This window comes from Spermophilus citellus (assembly GCF_964194105.1).
Source record: "Spermophilus citellus genome assembly, chromosome: 15".
In the NCBI taxonomy this organism is placed as follows: Eukaryota; Metazoa; Chordata; class Mammalia; order Rodentia; family Sciuridae; genus Spermophilus; species Spermophilus citellus.
In genome coordinates, this window is record NC_138195.1 from 73,098,505 (window position 1) to 73,119,473 (window position 20,969).

At 40.9% G+C, this 20,969-nt stretch overlaps 1 protein-coding gene across 3 annotated transcripts in view; it reads right to left on the reverse strand.

The window, feature by feature from the left end:
- The window catches only part of STN1 (STN1 subunit of CST complex), a 45,062-nt gene extending 24,306 nt beyond the window's left edge, over positions 1 to 20,756 (reverse strand). Inside the window, exons 1-3 of one of the 3 annotated variants that reach the window (XM_081268344.1) lie at positions 20,601 to 20,756; positions 19,780 to 19,971; positions 5,653 to 5,748 (exon numbers count right to left, since the gene is read on the reverse strand). In XM_081268344.1, coding sequence (XP_081124470.1) covers positions 5,653 to 5,748; positions 19,780 to 19,933 — 250 coding nt within the window. In that variant the 5' untranslated portion in view covers positions 19,934 to 19,971; positions 20,601 to 20,756. Of the gene's footprint in view, positions 1 to 5,652; positions 5,749 to 13,790; positions 13,847 to 19,779; positions 19,972 to 20,283 lie in introns of those variants that run through there. The other 2 variants (XM_081268343.1, XM_081268345.1) reach the window with 2 other exon arrangements.
- Positions 20,757 to 20,969: the final 213 nt, after the last annotated feature.

A 20,969-nucleotide genomic window follows, 5' to 3' on the forward strand; every position in this document is an offset into this window, starting at 1 on the left:
TAAAAAAAGAATCAAAGTTGAAAAAGCATTTCTGCTCTCAAGTGCTTCCACATCCAGACGCTTGCCACGTTCTCACAGCCCACAGATGTGTTGTGCTCTCATGACACCCACTCAGAGGGAAAGGCTTCTTGGGAAGAGTCAAACATCATTTAAATTTTTTTTTTTTTAATAATGGGAAAAGGAATGAAGTGAAGACCCTTTAGGTCAAGGGCCCAATTCTCAGACCAGGACTAAAGTTCTCAACAATCTCATTTATTTGATCTAAAAATATAGAAGACTAAAAAATTAAATCCAGCTGATTTAGGGGCAGGAGGCTGGAGGAGGAAGGGGATGAGAGGAAGAAGCAATCCAACTTATAAGCAAATTGCAGAGCACACTGGGGTCAGTGCACAGCAGATTGGACCCCAAACCTCCATCAGCAGAGCCTTGAACAAGTTACTGAGCCTTAGTTTTCTCACTACAAAATGGAAATAAAAGCTGTCCTTTCTATTTCAAAAGATGAGGGAGAGAGTAACATGAAATGATGAATGAAGGTGCTTTGTAAACTTAAAGACACTATTATTTCCTCATTGGTATCAAGAGAGGAAGCACTTTATTGTATCATAGTCCACAGCTGACTGGACTGAGGAACTTAGTAAATGTTTGTTGTCTTGGAGAAAACCAGGACCAGGGTCTTTGATAAAATGAAACAGAGAACAGGTTCCGTATGGTTGTGCCTGACAGAATGATCTATTGCTGATTTAAAAATTTATATATGCTGGGGAAAAAAGTGAAAGACAAGCAAAATCTCCTCTCTCATGTGCTATTTTAATATGCATGAGACTATTGTCTTCAGGAAAAAGAGTAAATGTTGAGGAAATGCAATGACATTGTATCTACAAATGATCAATCATGTATAGACTGCCAATAAGTGTTCTTGGTCACAAAGTTTGATTACCTTCTATTATTCCTGAAGTACAGCAAGAATGCAAATCCAAGCTGGGGTTGTGGCTCAGCAGTAGAGCGCTTGCCTAGCATGTGCAAGGTTCGGGGTTTAATCCTCAGCACCATGTAAAAAATAAATAAGTAAAATGAAGGTATTGTGTCCAACTACAACTAAAATATATATATATATTTAAAAAAAAAAGAAGAATGCAAATCCAAGATACCACAAAAAGTGACGGCATCAATTACAACAAAGGTTTGGAATTCAAGTCAAGCTTCTCACCAAATATCTAACAAAGCCTCTCAACTACAGAGACTCTTGGAGTTGTATAAGGCAATGTATTATAATGCTCAAATAAAACTCAAAAAAATCAAGACCCACTACTCTAAAATCATATTCTAGCAATTCTCTGATCCATAATACAAAAACCCTTTATTTTTTTTCCCTTTTTTTTTTTAATATTTATTTTTTAGTTCTCGGCAGACACAACATCTTTTGTTGGTATGTGGTGCTGAGGATTGAATCCGGGCCGCACGCATGCCAGACGAGCGCGCTACCGCTTGAGCCACATCCCCAGCCCCCTTTTTTCTTTTTTTTATTGGTTCACTATATAGTTGTACATAACGGTACGATTCATTGTTACATATTTGTACATGCACACAAAATAACAGTATAATTTGGCTAATATCATTCCCCAGTATTTCCCCTTTCTCTCTCCTCCTTCCTCCCTCTGGTCCCTTTCCTCTGTTCTACTGATTTCCTGTGGCAAGCCAGCCATGGGCTGTGTGAGCTGGGAGCATTTTATTTATTTATTTATTGGTTGTTCACAACATTACAAAGCTCTTGACATATCATATTTCATACATTAGATTCAAGTGGTTTTTACCCCAAATACAGATTGCAGAATCACATCAATTACACATCCACAATTTTACATAATGCCCTATTAGTAACTGTTGTATTCTGATACCTTTCCTATCCTCTACTATCCCCCCTCCCCTTCCCTCACATCTTCTCTTTCTACCCCATCTACTGTAATTCATTTCTCTCCTTGTTTATTTTCCCATTCCCCTCACAACCTCTTATATGTAATTTTGTATAGCAATGAGGGTCTCCCTTCATTTCCATGCAATTTCCCTTTTCTCTCCCTTTCCCTCCCATCTCATGTCTCTGTTTAATGTTAATCTTTTCTTCCTGCTCTTCCTCCCTGCTCTGTTCATAGTTGCTCTCATTATATCAAAGAAGACATTTGGTATTTGTTTTTTAGGGATTGGCTAGCTTCACTTAGCATAATCTGCTCTAGTGCCATCCATTTCCCTGCAAATTCCATGATTTTGTCATTTTTTAGTGCTGCGTAATACTCCATGGTATATAAATGCCACATTTTTTTTATCCATTCATCTATTGAAGGGCATCTGGATTGGTTCCACAGTCTAGCTATTGTGAATTGTGCTGCTATGAACATCGATGTGGCAGTATCCCTGTAGTACGCTCTTTTAAGGTCTTCAGGGAATAGTCCGAGAAGGGCAATAGCTGGGTCAAATGGTGGTTCCATTCCCAGCTTTCCCAGGAATCTCCATACTGCTTTCCAAATTGGCCGCACCAATTTGCAGTCCCACCAGCAATGTACAAGTGTACCCTTTTCTCCACATCCTCACCAGCACTTGTTGTTTGACTTCATAGTGGCTGCCAATCTTACTGGAGTGAGATGGTATCTTAGGGTGGTTTTGATTTGCATTTCTCTGACTGCTAGAGATGGTGGGCATTTTTTCATGTACTTGTTGATTGATTGTATATCCTCCTCTGAGAAGTGTCTGTTCAGGTCCTTGGCCCATCTGTTGATTGGGTTATTTGTTATCTTATTGTCTAATTTTTTGAGTTCTTTGTATACTCTGGATATTAGGGCTCTATCTGAAGTGTGAGGAGTAAAGATTTGTTCCCATGATGTAGGCTCCCTATTTACCTCTCTTATTGTTTCTCTTGCTGAGAAAAACTTTTTAGTTTAAGTAAGTCCCATTTGTTGATTCTTGTTATTAACTCTTGTGCTATGGGTGTCCTATTAAGGAATTTGGAGCCCGACCCCACAATATGTAGATCAGAGCCAACTTTTTCTTCTATCAGACGCAGAGTCTCTGATTTGATATCAAGCTCCTTGATCCATTTTGAGTTAACTTTTGTGCATGGCGAGAGAAAGGGATTCAGTTTCATTTTGTTGCATATGGATTTCCAGTTTTCCCAACACCATTTGTCGAAGATGCTATCCTTCCTCCATTGCATGCTTTTAGCCCCTTTATCAAATATAAGATAGTTGTAACTTTGTGGATTAGTCTCTGTGTCCTCTATTCTGTACCATTGGTCCACCCGCCTGTTTTGGTACCAGTACCATGCTGTTTTTGTCACTATTGCTCTGTAATATAGTTTGAAATCTGGTATCGCTATACCGCCTGATTCACACTTCCTGCTTAGAATTGCTTTTGCTATTCTGGGTCTTTTATTTTTCCATATGAATTTCATGATTGCTTTATCTATTTCTACAAGAAATGCCGTTGGGATTTTGATTGGCATTGCATTAAACCTATAGAGAACTTTTGGTAATATTGCCATTTTGATAATGTTAGTTCTGCCTATCCATGAACAGGGTATATTTTTCCATCTTCTAAGATCTTCTACTTCTCTCTTTAGGGTTCTGTAGTTTTCATTGTATAAATCTTTCACCTCTTTTGTTAGGTTGATTCCCAAGTATTTTATTTTATTTTTTTGAGGATATTGTGAATGGAGTGTTTTTCCTCATTTCCGTTTCAGAAGTTTTGTTGCTGATATACAGAAATGCCTTTGATTTATGCGTGTTGATTTTATATCCTGCCACTTTGCTGAATTCATTTATTAGTTCTAGTAGTTTCTTTGTAGACCCTTTTGGGTCTTCTAGGTATAGAATCATGTCGTTCGCAAATAGTGATAATTTAAGTTCTTCTTTTCCTATTTTTATGCCTTTAATTTCTTTCTTCTAATTGCTCTGGCCAGTAATTCGAGAACTATATTGAATAGAAGTGGTGATAGAGGGCATCCCTGTCTTGCTCCAGATTTTAGAGGGAATGCCTTCAATTTTTCTCCATTCAGAATGATGCTAGCCTGAGGCTTAGCATAGATAGCATTTTGAATGCACGGCACGAAGCAGACTGGACTTACGATGCTGCTCTGTCTGGGCTGTGCATGCAGTTGTCCCTTTTGCTTGCTCTGCCTTTGGTCATCACACAGCACGTGAGATGGGTGTGACCTTCCAAGATGTCAATCTTCAGAGAGCAGACATCCAGCACCAAGCTAGACTCAACCCCCTGAAACCTGACCCCTTGCCTCATTTGAATGGCTTCTCCCCAATAAAATCCAGGTCCCAGGCGTGCTTCTCTTTCTTGCCTGCCTTGTCCCCTGTGGTGGAGCTGCAGCTGAGGAACATTTACTGAACCCAAAGAAAAGGTAGTTTCTGTGTCTGTGTCTTTATTTAGTCCCCAAACTCACTTGGAGTGACTCTGACCAATTTAGTCGTGTCTTGACAATCTCCCTTCTATTTTCATGAGCACCCCCCAACCCCTTTCTTTTCCTTTTCCTCTCTAACTTCCACACATGAGAGAAAATATTTGACCCTTGACTTTCTGAGTTTGGCTTATTTCACTTAACACAATGTTCACCAATTCAATCCATTTTCCTGAAAATATCATAATTTCATTCTCTTTTATGGCTGAATAAGACTGCATTTTGAATATATACCACATTTTCTTCTTTCATTCATCCACTGACAGACACCTAGGTTAGTTCCATAGTCTGACTATTGTGAATTGTGCACCATAAACATGGGTATGCATGATCACTACAGTGATGAAATCTTTAAATCTTTAGAATAAATACCAAGGAATGGTATTGCTGGGTCATGTGGTGGTTTCATTCCTAGTCTTTGAGGAACCTCCATACTGATTTCCACAGTGGTTGTTTCATCATGTGAGTGAAAGGAACTTTTCTGATAGTGGATGTTTATCCCTTTGAGTACCAGAATTTTTTTTTTTTTGTTTTTAACTGTTCTGGATATAAATCTTTTGAAGTTATTTTTACACCTCTCTGTCTTCTTAAAAGGTCTACTTTTTAATCTGGTTTTTTCTTTTTAAGGTATCACTATAAACATATATTGGCCAGGCACGATAGCACATGCCTATAATTCCAGCAACTGGGAGGCTGAGGCATGAAGATCACAAGTTCAAAGCCAGCCTAAACAACTTAGTGAGACCCTGTCTCAAAATAATTTACAAAAAAAAAAAGGGGGGGGGGCAGGGTGGGGATGTGGTTCAGTGGTTAAGTGTCCCTGAGTTCAATTTCTGGTTCTTAAAAAAAATAGAGAGAGATCTACATCTTTATCTGTATCCATACAACTGTCCTTTGTTATTTTTAGCTATGCCTGTAGGTATCAGTGTCCTCCCTGTCAATCAGTAATCCTAGACTGCTCTATTATTTTTCCTACCTTCTGGCTCCCCAGCAGTGGTCCCTTTATAGTATTCCTCAGCATCATTCCTAACTCATTCTTCACTCAGTCTGCATGTGGGGCTTCAAGAACTCCCAGCAGAGGAATGGGCTTTGTGAACTAGCTCCCAGATGCTCTGAAAGGCTGCGCCTGCTTAAAATTCAATTTTTAGCTAAGTGAGGACCTTCTACATAAACTTGATTTCAGACATCATTGTTCTTACCTGCATAACTGTAGAAAGCATCTTTTTCTCTCATTCCAACGACGGTCCCCAGAATATCTACCTGTTTTATTGGATGACCATTGTACAAAAATATACCTAAAATTAAAAAAGAGGCAAAGTTCATATAATATATGATTACATTTTCTGCTTCATTAAATGTCTGTTGAGGGAGGGTGTGGGGATGTCAAAACACTGTTGCCGCAGTCTTGGCTGGGCACAGAATCACGAGCCACTCAAGCAGGAACAAAACTTTATTTTGAAAAAGCCGCCAAGACTCTGTAGGCGCCGGTAAGCCAAACCCGGTCCTCCCACGCGGGCGTCTACCAGAACCTCCTGTCTCCCGGAACCGGGGGTCCCCCGGACCTCCCCCGGAATTTCCTCCTACTATCCTTCCCCAACCAATGGGAACTCTCCATGAGTCCCGGTAACATGAGTCCGGTAGCAGGCCAGGGTGAACAGCGGGAGTCCAATTTCCATATGAATGTAAATCTTAACATAATCATATCTCAGTGGCTAGCTGGCGTCACTTTACAACCAAAGGTGCCATACATCGTATATTTGCTTGTGGCTCCTAGCATTTGCCCCCTTCTGTTTAATTAAGCAACAAGCAATGTGGCTAGGGACCGTGCCTGGTAGGTTGTCCAATTTAACATATGGTTCTTACCTGTCATGGGAGAACTGACATTTAGGCGTCAGCTTCCTGTCTTAGGTTGAATACACTGTAATCAGATCAACCCGTCACTGACTACCGGTCCAGCATTCAGCCATGCTTGTGGATAGGCCTATGCACCAGTGGGGGGGTGAGGTTCTTGCCTCACCTCTGTTGGCCCCCAAATTTAGCCTTGGTGCCAGTGGGGGGGTGAGGTTCTTTGCCTCACCTCTGTTGGCCCCCAAATTTTAGACCATCACTAGTAGAAGGGAGGAGGATACAGAAATGCCACAACACCAAGCCAATTGATGGCTCTTTTGGAAAAATTGTGTCACTGGTGACACCATCAGCAAAGATATGCCAGTATTACCACAATAAACATGGGGTGAGCTGGCAAGGAAATTGCATCACTGGTGACACCATCAGTAAAGATATGCCAGCAGTACCACAATTTGGTGCACCAGATGATATTTCACAATGTATGCAACTGATATATAGTCCAGGCAAGTTCTGCAAGCAGTTCAAATTGGAGGAGTCTATCAATATGTCCATTTCCTCCCAAAGTAAATCAAGTCCTTGATTGAGCATTACTTGTTGAGTTATATTCATTGATGCATCAGTTTATACAGTTTACTGTGATAGCTATCATAGAAGCTGTAGTTTGGTTTTATCTCAGTCTTCACCGGAATTGGGATGGAGATGGAAATTCTGGCAATGATGCTAAAGAGACATTATCCTGAACAGAATTATTAAATATAATGAAAAGGAAAGGTGAAAGTAAACAAACAGATCTGTTAAACTCCTTTAAAAACAATCCTTAATAGCTGTTTACCTAATTTAAATTAGTAAACAAACAGATCTGTTAACCATTTCTAAAAACAATCATTAACAGCTGTTCACCTAATTTAAATTAAACCATATAAATCACGTGAATAAAGAAAAAATTCGGATCCATTTTTTTATGAGCGCTCCTCATATAAGAAATATGGACATACACACATACAGACATACAACACAAAACAGAAGTGTGTACACAACATACAACACATAAGACAATAGTAAATAAAGGCCTTGTAACTATACCTAGGTGAAATCTCCATTGCAATGTTTAAAAACTCCACAGTCAAAAAAATAAAACACAGTCAAAAAATAAAACTGATCAGAAAAACATTAACCTAGGTTTGTATGAGCTCAAAATTAAAATAGAACTTTATGATGTGGGAAAAATGCAATAATAAAATAGATATTGAAAAAAAAAACCTTGGTTAATCACTGTCGCAGATGTAAGAATAGCCAAGCTGGAGCTCTGGATGTCAGCTGTTATGGATTTGAGTCAAATCATCTTTTTTTTTTCTGTAGAAATTGTTTTAGTTAATCTCTCTGGAATCCAAATCGGTTGCTGTTCATCCTGTGGGAAAACACAGACAGCGCCCCGATTCCAGACTATCACTGGATCCGGGCCTTTCCATTGTCCTGTTAGAATATCTTTCCAAAGTACCTTAGGCTTATGTACATTTTTTGGGTACAAATGTCTTTCCGCAGCACTAAGTCCCGATGAATCCAAATTTAAAAAGTTTAGAGTAAAAAGGGTTATTTTAAGTTTATCTTTGGGGGATATATACCCCTTTCCAATTCCCTCCTTTTGTTTTAATAAGTACATTTTAATAGTTTGATGAGTTCTTTCAACTATGCCTTGTCCTTGTGGATTGTATGGAATTTCTGTTATGTGAGTAATGCCAAATGTTGAGCAAAATTGTTTAAAAGAGGTGGAAGTATAACCAGGACCATTGTCCGTTTTTAACTGTTTTGGAACACCCACAGTGGCAAAATTTTGTAAGCAATGAGCTATAACATCTTTAGTTTTTTCTCCGGCATGAAGGGAGCCCATCAAAAATCCAGAAGAGGTATCAACTGTAACATGTAAATATTTTAATTTTCCAAATTTTGGCAAGTGTGTGACGTCCATCTGCCAAATATGGTTAGGTATCAGTCCTCTAGGATTGACTCCAAGATTAACTTGTGGTAAAAATGTCACACAATTTTGACACTGTTTTAGTATATGTCTGGCTTGTTCTTTAGTTATTTTAAAACGTTTTTGTAAAGTATTAGCATTGACATGGAACCTTTTATGAAAATTTATAGCTTCTTCTATTGTGGAGAAAATATGTATGTCATGTGTAGATTTATCTGCTAGTTCATTGCCCATACTAAGGGCTCCAGGCAATCCTGTATGTGCCCTGATATGACCTATAAAGAATGGATCTTTTCGGTCCCAGATTAGACTTTGTATAGCGGAAAACAAAGAGAAAACAGTAGAAGAAGGTGAAATCCTACCAGCATCTTCAAGGGATACTATAGCATTAACTACATATTGACTATCAGAAAATAAATTAAATACAGAATCTTTAAACATCATAAAAGCTTGTAATACTGCATTAAGCTCTACCTTTTGAGCTGATTGCTTGGGTACTAAAAATGTAAAAATTCGATCAGGAGTAACTACTGCTGCTGTACCATTGTTTGACCCATCAGTGAATATATTTGGAGCATTTATGATAGGGGTTTTTCTTGTCATTTTTGGAAAAACTACAGGATGCTTAGACCAAAAAGACAACAAAGGATTAGATGGTAAGTGATTATCAAATGAAAAACTAGTTTTACACATGATTATTGCCCAAGTATTTAACTCATTAGCTAACTCATCAATTTGATCCATAGTATATGGAGTAATAATTTTATTGGGAGAAATCCCAAATACTCCCTTAGCTGCTTTTATTCCTTTGAGTATCAATTGTCCTACAGCCTCAGGATATCTAGTAAGAATAGTGTTAGGAGAATAAGATAAATGTATCCACAATAATGGACCTTCCTGCCAAAATACTCCTGTAGGAATATTTTTTGTTGGTAGTACAATAAATAATAAAGGCAAACTTATATCAATTCTATCCAAATGCATATTTTCCATATATGTTTCAATGATTTTTAATGTTTTTTTTGTTTCAGGCGTTAACATGTGGGGTGAATTTGGATCTGATGGACCTTTTAGAATATCAAATAAAGGTCCTAACTCTCCTGTTGGTATGCCTAGATAAGGCCTTATCCAATTTATGTCTCCCAATAACTTTTGAAAGTCATTAAGTGATCTGAGTTGATCTACTCGTATTTGAATTTTTGGTGGACAGACCATGGTTGAGGATAATAGAACTCCTAAATAATTAATTGGAAGATTTAATTGTACTTTATCTATTGCTATCTCTAGATTATAATTTTTCAATAAGTTTGTAAGTGTGGCATAACATTCTAGTAATGTGTTTTTATCTTTATGTGCCAATAACACATCATCCATATAGTGAAATATTTGTAGTTCAGGATTTTGATTTCTAAGTGGCTGGATTGCTTTATTAACATAAATTTGACACATAGTTGGGCTGTTAGCCATCCCTTGAGGGAGTACTTTCCATTCATATCTCTGATCAGGACCTTCATGATTCAGTGCAGGGATAGTAAATGTAAAATGTGGACTATCCTCGGGATGAATTGGAATTGAAAAGAAACAATCTTTAATATCTATAGCTAAAACATGCCAGGTTTTTGGTAAAGCAGACAATTGAGGAATCCCTGATTGAGCAGGTCCCATAATAACCATCTCATTATTAATGGCTCTTAAATCTTGCAATAATCTCCATTTACCAGATTTCTTTTTAATGACAAAAATGGGAGTATTATGGGGGGATACGGAAGGTTGTATATGTCCTTCCGCTAATTGTTGTCTGACCAAGTCATGGGCTACTTGTATCTTTTCTTTAGTCAGGGGCCACTGAGGAACCCACACTGGTCTTTCTGATTTCCAAGTAATTTTGATTGTCTCAGTGGCCCTTTCTGAAAACCCAATTCATGTCTATTTATTTCTTGATCTATTTGAATAGGTGCTGTCATACCTTGTTCTTGTTCTCTTAATCTTTTTTCTTTCCTAAAGCCTTGTTTAGCCCTAGTAGTGGGCGCGTTAGGATTGATGTTATTTGTTAATGTCAATCCTAATTGATCTAGGACATCTCGTCCCCATAAATTTACAGGAAGATGATCTAATACATAGGGTAGGGCTGTATAGTTCCTTCACATCCTTCAGGATCCCTCCAATCTAATACCATTGCGCTTCTATCGGGATTAGTCGCCACTCCTAGGCCTCGAAGCGTTTGAGTGGCTTGTTGTAATGGCCAATGTTTTGGCCATTCTTGACGAGAGATGACACTAAGGTCAGCTCCTGTGTCCAGCAGCCCATTAAAGTTATGTCCTTGAATATTTAATTTTAGCATTGGGCGAGAATCTAAATTTAAAGACAGCATAGCCCAATCTACACCTGTGGAGCCTAATCCCTTGGAACCTCTTTCTACATTACAACTGGAAAATTTATCATGCAGGCTGGGTATTATTAATAACTGTGCTATTCTATCTCCTGGTGAAATTACTGATATACCTCTTGGAGAACTAGCTATAATTTTTATTTCACCCTCATAATCGGGATCAATTACCCCAGGACTTATCGTAAGTCCTTTTAGTGTAGAAGAACTGCGTCCCAATAATAATCCTACTGTTCCCTGGGGAAGAGGTCCTTTTACTCCTGTGGGAATGATTTGAACTCCCATCTCTGGAGTTAGTACTGCTCTGGCAGAGGCGCAGATGTCCAGCCCTGCGCTCCCTCTAGTTTGTCTGATGAGGGATTTAATGGATAATGCGTCCTGGGCACTACCTTGATGGTGCTGTTGGGTTCCTCCATTGCCCCATATATTTGTGGTTTTGGGCCCCGGGGCATTGGGCCCTCTAGTCCGTTTTTTGGCAATGGAGCCTGATACCTTTCTCCACGATATCGTGGGTAAACACTTGGTCCTTGTCCGTTTTTTGATAATGGAATACCCTCTATGGTGGTTTGAGAACGGCATTCATTAGCCCAATGTTTCCCTCTATGGCATCGTGGGCAAATACCCGGTATTCTATTCCTTTGATACCCAGCTTTGTTAAACCCTCCTCTTATGGGGCAACTCCTTTTAAAATGTCCTGTTTGATTACAATTATAGCATGTTTTTGGCCTGGCATCTAAAGCCTGTTGTACTGCTGCTAAGACTTGCCCTTGTTCATTAATGTCTCTACATAATTTAATATATGTGTTTAAATCTTCATGTCTCCATGGTCTAATGACCTCTCTGCAGCAACGATTTGCTTGGTCATAAGCCAGTTGTTTTATAAATGGCATTACCTCTTCTGTATTACCAAATATCCTAGAGGCTGACTGAATAAGTCTATCTACAAATTCAGCGTAAGGTTCATTAGTTCCTTGTATTACCTTAGATAATTGACCTTGTAAGTCTCTATGCCCCTGTAAAGTTTTCCATGCCCTAACTGCATCTACAGCAATTTGTGCGTATACGCCAGGGTCATATTCAATTTGCTGTCTTTGACCCTCATAAGGTCCCTTTCCCAATAGCATATCTATATTTCTTTGAGGGTAACCAGCTTCTGCATTTCGCCTAGCTGTCTCCATGCAAAATTCCTCATTGGCAACCTTCCATAACAAATATTGTCCTCCGTTTAGCACAGATCGACACATGTTAGCCCAATCTGCTGGTGTCATGTCCAAGTTGGTAACAGATTCGACCATGCTTATTGTGAAGGGAGCTTGCGGCCCATAGGTTGTTATAGCCTCCTTTAATTGCTTTATTGTTTTGAAATCTAAAGTACGGTGAATTCGTTGCCCTCCTGCCTGCTCAAGTACAGGGCATGCTAATCTTTGGGGTTCTGTCTCAGAATTCCGTCCATCAACTATGGGAGTTGAGGGCCGCTCAGCGGTAGATGGAGCTGTTGGTTGAATTATGCCCTCTGGTGATAGAACGGAGTTAGTAGCAACCCCCTGTTGTAATTCTCCACCTGATGGCTGCTTTTCCTCTAAGCTTGCTTTCTTTAAATTTTTTTCTGTCTGACTAGCTTGAGAGACCTTCTCTTTTGCTTGACCTAGCGTTTTTTCTACCATAGTCTGGACCTCTAACAATTTATTTAACAGTTTTTCGGTTTGTTTTTTACTGGATTCTAATCTACTAAAAAGGTAACGTAACCCAATAAGATAGGATAAAACAAAGCCGAAACAGAATGAAACAAAAACGGAGCAGAGAATGGTTGTATCGATTTTCTCTTTCTCAGGGCCGAATAACTTCAAACCTTGAGCCAACCATTTTTCCCAGTTCGCCTGAGAAAATTCTAGGGCTAGGGAGCTCGAAATAAAAACAAAATAAATCAAAACAAGAACACATTGTTTTTTGAGATGGGCACCCATCCTGTCGCCTTCCCTCAGGGGCGAGCAATTTTACTCACCTCTAAGCTTCAGGCGTTCCCCGTACGGGCCACCAAATGCCGCAGTCTTGGCTGGGCACAGAATCACGAGCCACTCAAGCAGGAACAAAACTTTATTTTGAAAAAGCCGCCAAGACTCTGTAGGTGCCGGTAAGCCAAACCCGGTCCTCCCACGCGGGCGTCTACCAGAACCTCCCGTCTCCCGGAACCGGGGGTCCACCGGACCTCCCCCGGAATTTCCTCCTACTATCCTTCCCCAACCAATGGGAACTCTCCATGAGTACCGGTAACATGAGTCCGGTAGCAGGCCAGGGTGAACAGCGGGAGTCCAATTTCCATATGAATGTAAATCTTAACATAATCATATCTCAGTGGCTAGCTGGCGTCACTTTACAACCAAAGGTGCCATACATCGTATATTTGCTTGTGGCTCCTAGCACACTGTGGTATGCTATTTGCTGAAATTCCAATCTTAAGAAACAGTTGCCACACATGCCTATATTCCTAATGGCTCAGGAAGCTGAGGCAGGAGGATCACGAGTTCAAAACCAGCCCCAGCAAAAGCGAGGTGCTAAGCGACTCAGTGAGACCCTGTCTCTAAATAAAATACAAAATAGGGCTTATGAAGTGGCTCAGTGGTCAAGTGCCCCTGAGTTCAATCCCTGGTAGCCACCCCCCTCCCCTGTAAAAAGAAAAAGATAAAGAAACAGTCCTTGCCAAATGGCAAGTTACAAGAAAATTAAAGGTTTTTTCCTCAAGGGTCAGAGGCAGAAAGCTTGGCTTTAAAGAAGTCTGGAGTAGTGCAGAAAAAAAATGATGTTGCCCAACTAGATTTGGTGAATTTGCTTCCCGTTGTGACTATGAAATGTACATGTATAAAGACACGAATTGGTGTGAATATACTATGTATACAACCAGAGATATGAAAAATTGTGCTCTATATATGTAATAAGAATTGTAGGGGCTGGGGATGTGGCTCGAGCGGTAGCGCGCTTGCCTGGCATGCGTGCGGCCCGGGTTCGATCCTCAGCACCACATACCAACAAAGATGTTGTGTCCGTCAATAACTAAAAAATAAATATTAAAAAAAAAAGAATTGTAATGCAATCTGCTGTTATGTATAAATTTAAAAAGAAAGAAAGAAATGTACCTTCATGAAGAAGGCTCACAAGGGCCTACCAACAGCCGGTATCTGATGGGACCCACACAGGACTGCATTTTGAGAAAGAGAAAGGAAACCATGAGAAAGGCTTCTGGGCTTTTTTAAACCAGTGCTTTTCTAAGAAACCAGTCATCATTTCTGTGAACTGGCCAGAACCCCCCCTTTTTTTTCCTTTTGTAAAAAAAAAAGGAGATGACACATAGGTTACAAAATACTACTCTTCAGGGCCAGCAGATTGTAATTCAAAAACCTCTCTTTTCAAAACTCTGTTTTCAAAACCCAAACTACAGATGCTGTCAGTCAAAGTTCTGCCAAGGGAGAAACCTGACTGGGGAACCCACCCAACTAAACCCACAGCCTTTTTCAGACCTGGTGACAGAGGCAGACAGAGGGACCCTACCTGAGTCCCTGACTCTGATCTGAAGTCCCAAAGCTCCTGACTTCTGCAGCACCTCTTTCTGGGACCCTCATATTCTTACCTGAGCTTTCCATGGTAGCTTAAACACTGTGTTCCTGCCACCTGCACAAAGGGTCCTGACTGACCTCCTCTCTGGCCTCTCTTACCGGTAGCTAATAGTTTATTTTCAGAAACAGGTTATAAACTTTTAAATGGCCATTTCTTTCTTTCTTTTTTCTTTTTGGCACTGGGGATTGAATCCAGGAGCACTTTACACTGAGCTATATGCTAGCCTTTTTGTTGATTTTGAGATGGGGTCTTGCTAAGTTGCTTAGAGCCTTGCTAAACTGCCCAGGATGGCCCTCAACTTGTGATCCTCTTGCCTCCACCTCCTGAATCACTGGGATTACAGGTAAGTGTCACTGCACCCAGTTTTGGCCGTTTCCTTTTTAAATAAATGCATAAAATGTAAACAAAGAAGCCATGGTCACTTCAGGCATCTGGCCACCTCCTCCCCTTCCCACCAAGTTTGGTCAGAGCCTATGGATTTCAAGCCACAGTGGGACCTGTGGCCTGAATCCAAACTGTCCCCTGTGGGTGGTTCTCTTGTTCCCCTTTAGGATGATTAGAGATGAGTCACTCATGGCAGAGTCCCAGGTATAGACAGGAGCCCCTGAGCCTTAGCCTGCCAGAGGCACTAAGAGAATGAGATATTTGTCTAAAGAAAGAAAACAGAGTAAATTTAGTCCAAAGCAGACTCCTCTCCGTCTGCGTCTGCAAAGGGCAACTTCTAAAAATGACTTGGTGGATGGAAGATCATCCCCAGGGCAGCTTTGGAGGCCATGAGCTGAAAATGGCAGTCACACAAGGGAAGGAGCCTGAGTCTCCCCAAAAGGAGAGTCACCCCTATCCAGGAATATTTGGGTTGAATGGGAACAAAGTGGATCCACAGAAAAACCATGAAATTTTAAGACGTTTAAGATGGGGGAAAGAGCTAGACAAAAGGTGCTTTGCCTAGGTTGAAGTCTATGGAAAAGAAGGTGAGGTGACTGGACTAGTGACACAAGCCAAAGATGTCCCCAAGTTGCCTCTCCTCTGATGTTACAAACTCTGTATCTGGTAACACTTGATAAAAATCTGAACAGTTCTTTTCTTAAGGACACGGTAGACTTCTTTGAAAAAAGACAGATGTGGGCCCCATAAACTTTTACCTCGTGAATTGACAATGGCTTGCCTTTGAAAAGATATATAGTCTCTTGAGGATGCAACAAAAAATGTTGCGTCTCCAAGGATTGATGCAAGAAAAAAAAAACTTATGAGAATCAGAACAAAAGACAACAGCTGTATAAGAAAATAACACATGGTTTGCATTTAAAACTCTGAGAAAATTCACTGAGGAGGAAATACACTGCTTACAAAGACAGAAGAAATGTCTCAAAGTACACGGAAACATGAACCACACAAACAGAGATGCGTGGCCTCTATAAGAAGAGGGCCAAGAACACAGAAAAAGAATTAGAGAACCACTTCCTTCCATCAGAGTGAGAGCTCTCCTATGAGAAGAGAGCTCAAGGGAGCTGGATGACAGCCCTGTCAAGTGAGAGAAAGCCCAACAGGCTAGGAAAATGATCACAACAGACAAATGCTAGCTGACACCAAGTTCCTGCTCCAGCCTTTTCCAAGGGGTCCCCTTGCTCCTGCTGATCCACATACAGCCCACAGAGGCCTACAAAAACCAGGGGGTCCCTGGAGCCTCACACCATTGAGAGGAGAAAGGTCAAGCTGTGACAACTGAGGGACCTGGGGTCACCAATAGATTTGACTCAGATTTCAAACAGCAGACCCTGAACATCCATGACCACAGCAACTTATTTGCCTATTTTTTTCTCTTAAAAGATACTTTTGATGGATCTATTTTCAGCTTAACTGTTATTTTACTGATGTATAATTGCTCTTATTGAAATATGACAGCAATAAAATTACTAATAAAATACTTTTAAAATATAGATTCATTTAATATAATCCTTATAAATACAGTCATACCTGGCTATCTATGAGGGATTGGTTTTTGTTTTCCCTTGCTTTAGATGGCCAAAGGGAATTCTCTGACCTACTTTGTCCAGGGGTAGGTCTTAAGACCCTCCTCATTTCAAAGGGGTCCTGCCACATACCTTGGAGGCAAGATACTGGATAGAGAGGCCAAGAAGAATCTAAACAGAAGGGCCTTGCTGGGTCTCCCCACCTAGTCTCTTAGCATTACATCCTATCCTTATTGTCCAATCATATTTCTCCAGTTATCCATGCTCCCATTATGCCTATGCAAATAAGTCTCCAATAAGATGCCATAATATAAGGTTTTCAGAGCTTTCAGGTAGTTGAACATGGAGATTCCTAGAGGGCAGCACATCTGGAGAGGGCGTGGAAGCTCAGCAGAACTTCTCTCATAACTTAAATATGCATTTCTTCATCTCCATCCTTTAGAATGTCCTTTATAGTCACCCAGTAAATATAAGTGTTCCCTGAGTCCTAAGAGCTGTTCAAGCAAATTAGTTGAACCTGAAGAAGGGGTTGTGGAAACACTAATTTATAGCCACTTTGTCAGAAGAACAGATAAAAACATCCCAGGACTTGCAACTGGCATCAGAAGTTGTGCAGGGGAAGTCTTGGGGACAGAACCCTCAACCTGTGGGATCTGACACTATCTCCAGGTAGATAACATCAAAACTTAAGAGAATCACAAGTTAAAAGCCAGCCTCAGCAAAAGCAAGGTGTTAAGCAACTCAGTGAGATCCTGTTCTAAATAAAATACAAAAAATAGGACTGAGGATGTGGCTCAGTGGCCGAATGCCCTTGAGTTCAATCCATGGTACCAAAAAAAAAAAAAAAAAAAAAAAAATTGGACTATAGGATGCCCAGCTGGTTCCATGGCAGAACCTGCTGCTTGCTTTCTGATGAGGAGAAAAACCTCACATCTTTTGGGATCGGAGAAATCTTCTGTGTTGTGTATGATATAAGAGCAGAAGAAAAACAAAGCTGTTATTTGTCTAATATTTGAAATTTGACATTATAGGAACATTTGAAACAAAGACTTTTTTTCATGTTATGAGCTGTTATTTTTGTTTTTTTTAAATGCAGAAACTCCCCCAAACCTAAGCATTACCACCACCATAGAAACTTTACAATATTTTTATAAGTTCAACCCTAAATTCACAGATTAAGGGAGATGACATTTTGCAATGCAATTCTAACACTAAGTCTCCAGCCAGGTTAAATTTCACAGGTTTAGGATACAAACCCTTACAAGACTGCTCTCACTTCAGGCACTAGCCCCAAGTTTTGAGGGAATCCTCTGACCATCTGCATTCTGACCAACTGGCTATAAATCTAGGGATTCCCATGAATCCCTCAGATTTGGTAATTTGCTGGAACTTAGAAAGATGTTATACTTAGGAGTACAGTTTTATAATAAAGAATACAACTCAGCACCAGTTAAATGAAGAGATAGAAAAGGGTAAGGTTTGGGAAGGTCCAAATGTGAAACTTCTATATCTCCAGTACACATCATCCTCTGACATATCAATATAAGATCACTAGCCAAGAAAGCTCATCTAAGCCTCAGCATACCAGATTGTTCAGGAAAGCAGAAAACTACGGGGGAGGCTGGCTACCTTCCAAGGAAAAAACCAGACCATGTCCAACAATAATTAGGAAATAAAGGTGTGGTGAAAAAAAATTTGTACAAAAGGCTTCAGTGTTAAAACCATTCAGATATATTTGTACATATAAGTGGAATCACATAAAAGTTCACCACTTAAACCTGTGGATACTCAAGATCATTGACCATTCTGGCACATAGCTTGATATTTAAAAAGCTATTGATTGGAAAGCTTCACTCAAAGTAGCAAAAAGAGTACAACTGAGGGCTAGGGATATAGCTCAGTTGGCAGAGTGCCTGCCTGGCATGCACAAGGCCCTGGGTTCAATTCCCAGCACCAAAAAAAAAAAAAAAAAAAAAAAAAAAGTGTATAACCAAACTTCTCATACTGTTTTTGAAGCTTGGTCCTTGTCCCTGATGCCAAACCAATTACAAGGACACAGTTTGTTTTTTAATTTTTTTTTTAGTTGTAGTTGGACACAATACCTTTATTTATTTTTATGTGGTGCTGAGGATTGAAGCCAGCACCTTTGGAGTGCTAGGAGAGCACTCTACCACTGAGCCACAACCCCAGCCCCAAGGACAGTTTTGAGAAAAAGGAAAGAGAAGGTGTATTGCTTTGCTAATAAAGGAGAAACACAGACAACTCCCGTCCCAAAGGCTGTGTGATTCTGCTCAACAGCAGGAATAGGGGGCTTTTAAAGAAGGGATTCAAAGGTTACATTCCATGTGTTCTCTGTAGAAGTTGTGATTCATTTGTTAATTTGGAAGACAGTAAATTCAGAGATCTTCTGGTACCATCCCCAAAGTCTGAATTACTTCACTTCCTTGGGATGGTGGTTGTGTATTCAAGGACAGATAAATCTGCCTAAAATGGGGAAGTTTCCTCTGAGATTAGGGAGCGAGAGAGAGATTAGAGAGTAGCAGGGAGAGAGAAAGGGAAACAAACATGTTTATTTTAAAAATAATTCGCAGTGGCAGAGCAGCAAGGGCTTTATTCAAAGCATAAAGTGGACCACTGTTACAGTATAGCACAGTAAACATGTGAAGACACACCCACAGCTATTCCAGTTATTCAAATTTACCCCAAACTCTATTTGTTGTACTTTTAAGGTATGATAAGCCTTTGTAGTAGCCATTACTCTACCAAATTTTATTTTGAGGTACTGAAGCTTGAACCCAGGGGCACTCCATTACATCCCTAGCCCTTTTAATTTTGTGACAGGATCTCACTAAATTGCCCAGGCTGCCCTTGAACTTGCAATCCTCTGCCTCACCCTCCCAAATTGCTGGGATTACAAGAGTGCACCACAGCCCCTGGCCTAATGAACAACTTTTATTTATCTTTATATGTGTAATTTGTTGTTTCAATTGCCTTTTCTTGAGGGCTCCCTCACTACATGCCAGGCACTGCTTAAAGCACTGTGATTACATAGGTGAACAAGACAGACGATGTCCTTACCCTATGGAGTTCATAGTTCTTTGATTCTGATTAATTCAAAACAAACTCCCACAAAATCAATCATGGTTAATAACCATTTTTACAATGAAGAAATCTAAGATTTACAGAAGATGGGTCACTCACAAAGGCAGGTGACACAAGAGGCCTAGGAACATCTGGTTTGATGATTTTTAACACCAAGGGCAGATCCAAAGAAAGACAACTGAACATTTTTAAATATGGAAGACCTTGAACACAGGCAAAAAGCTTCCTTAATACAAAGGTAACTTCCCCAGGGCATCTTTTTTTTTTTTTTTTTTTTTTTTAATTTGAGACTGCTTTAACTCATTCCAAGGTCCAAACTAGGTCATGTTCTAAGCAGAGAGGATTCTTTTTAAAGCATCTAAGCCTCTGCTTTCTGCAACTTTTGGGAAAGAGGGTGCAGATGCAACACAGGGATCCATCTGGCTGACCAGTCACATACCTGGCACTTGGCGGGATTCCTTCATGCCCAGGATATCCCTGATGTAGAGTTTTGCAAAGGCTAGAAATACAGGATCCAAACCCCACAAGAGGGATGGGGTCTCCTCTTCACATCTGCTGGATTCAGACTGCATCAAGAGGCCGGGCTGTGGCATTCAGCTAAACCTTAAGACTGTCTCACTGAGTCAAGGATCTATGAGACACAAAAATCAGGATGCAGGGCATTCAATATAGGCGAAATTGGCAGTGTCTGGAAACTGTTCCCAGCAGGCATCCAGAACTCTGGGAGGTGTAAACCCAGGGGAGCCAGGTTCTGTCAAACTCTAAGCCATGGGGTGCGGAAAGAAACATTACTGTATGAGGACCTTTTCCCCAAAGTACAAGCTTGGAAATGGCTAAACAACTAATTTTCACTTTGGGGAAAACCCCCACACACACTGGTATGCCCTGAAACCGTTTTAATGGTGGGTACCAGCAAACAACACAAGCCCTTGGGACCACGCACGTGCAGGGACACAGTAGATGCATGTATCCGTCGCTTTGCTTCTGCACCTTTCGCTTTTCCGGATGAACCAAGGGGGAAAAAAAAGGGGGGGGGCCAGTCGTGGTGGCGCAAGTTGTAATCACAGCGGCTCGGGAAGCTGAGACAGTAGGATCGCGAGTTCAAAGCCAGCCTCAGCAATGGCGAGGTGCTAAGCAACTCAGTAAGACCCTTCTCTAAATAAAATACAAAATAGGGCTGGGGTGTGCCTCAGTACCCAAGTGCCCCTGAGTTCAATCCCATTTAGGAAAAAAAAAAAAAAAAGGAAGCAAAAAATGGACCCGTTCGCAGCCGCAACAGCTTGGCCTTGGGCAGATGCCAGCAGCGCAGAGGCCGGTCCTTCCGGTGGTCGGAACCGCAAGAAGCCACAGCCCTCGCGCGCTGCTGGAGCAGTTGGCCGAGGTCAGCCCTGGAGTTCCGGCGGAGCCCGACACCGCCTCCAGCAGGAGCCAACCCAAGTCAGCCAGCCTGCGTATTTCCTTCCTGCAGCCCGCGCCCGCCTCGGCCCCGCCCCCAAGCCTCCGAGGCCCCGCCCCCGGGCTGCCCAGGCTCTGCTTCAGGTAGTGGAGGGGCTGTGACGTCAGCTGCCCGGGCTGATCTCTAGCACTTCCCACGACCCGGCTCCCGCCGCGGCGCCGGGAGCAAATGGC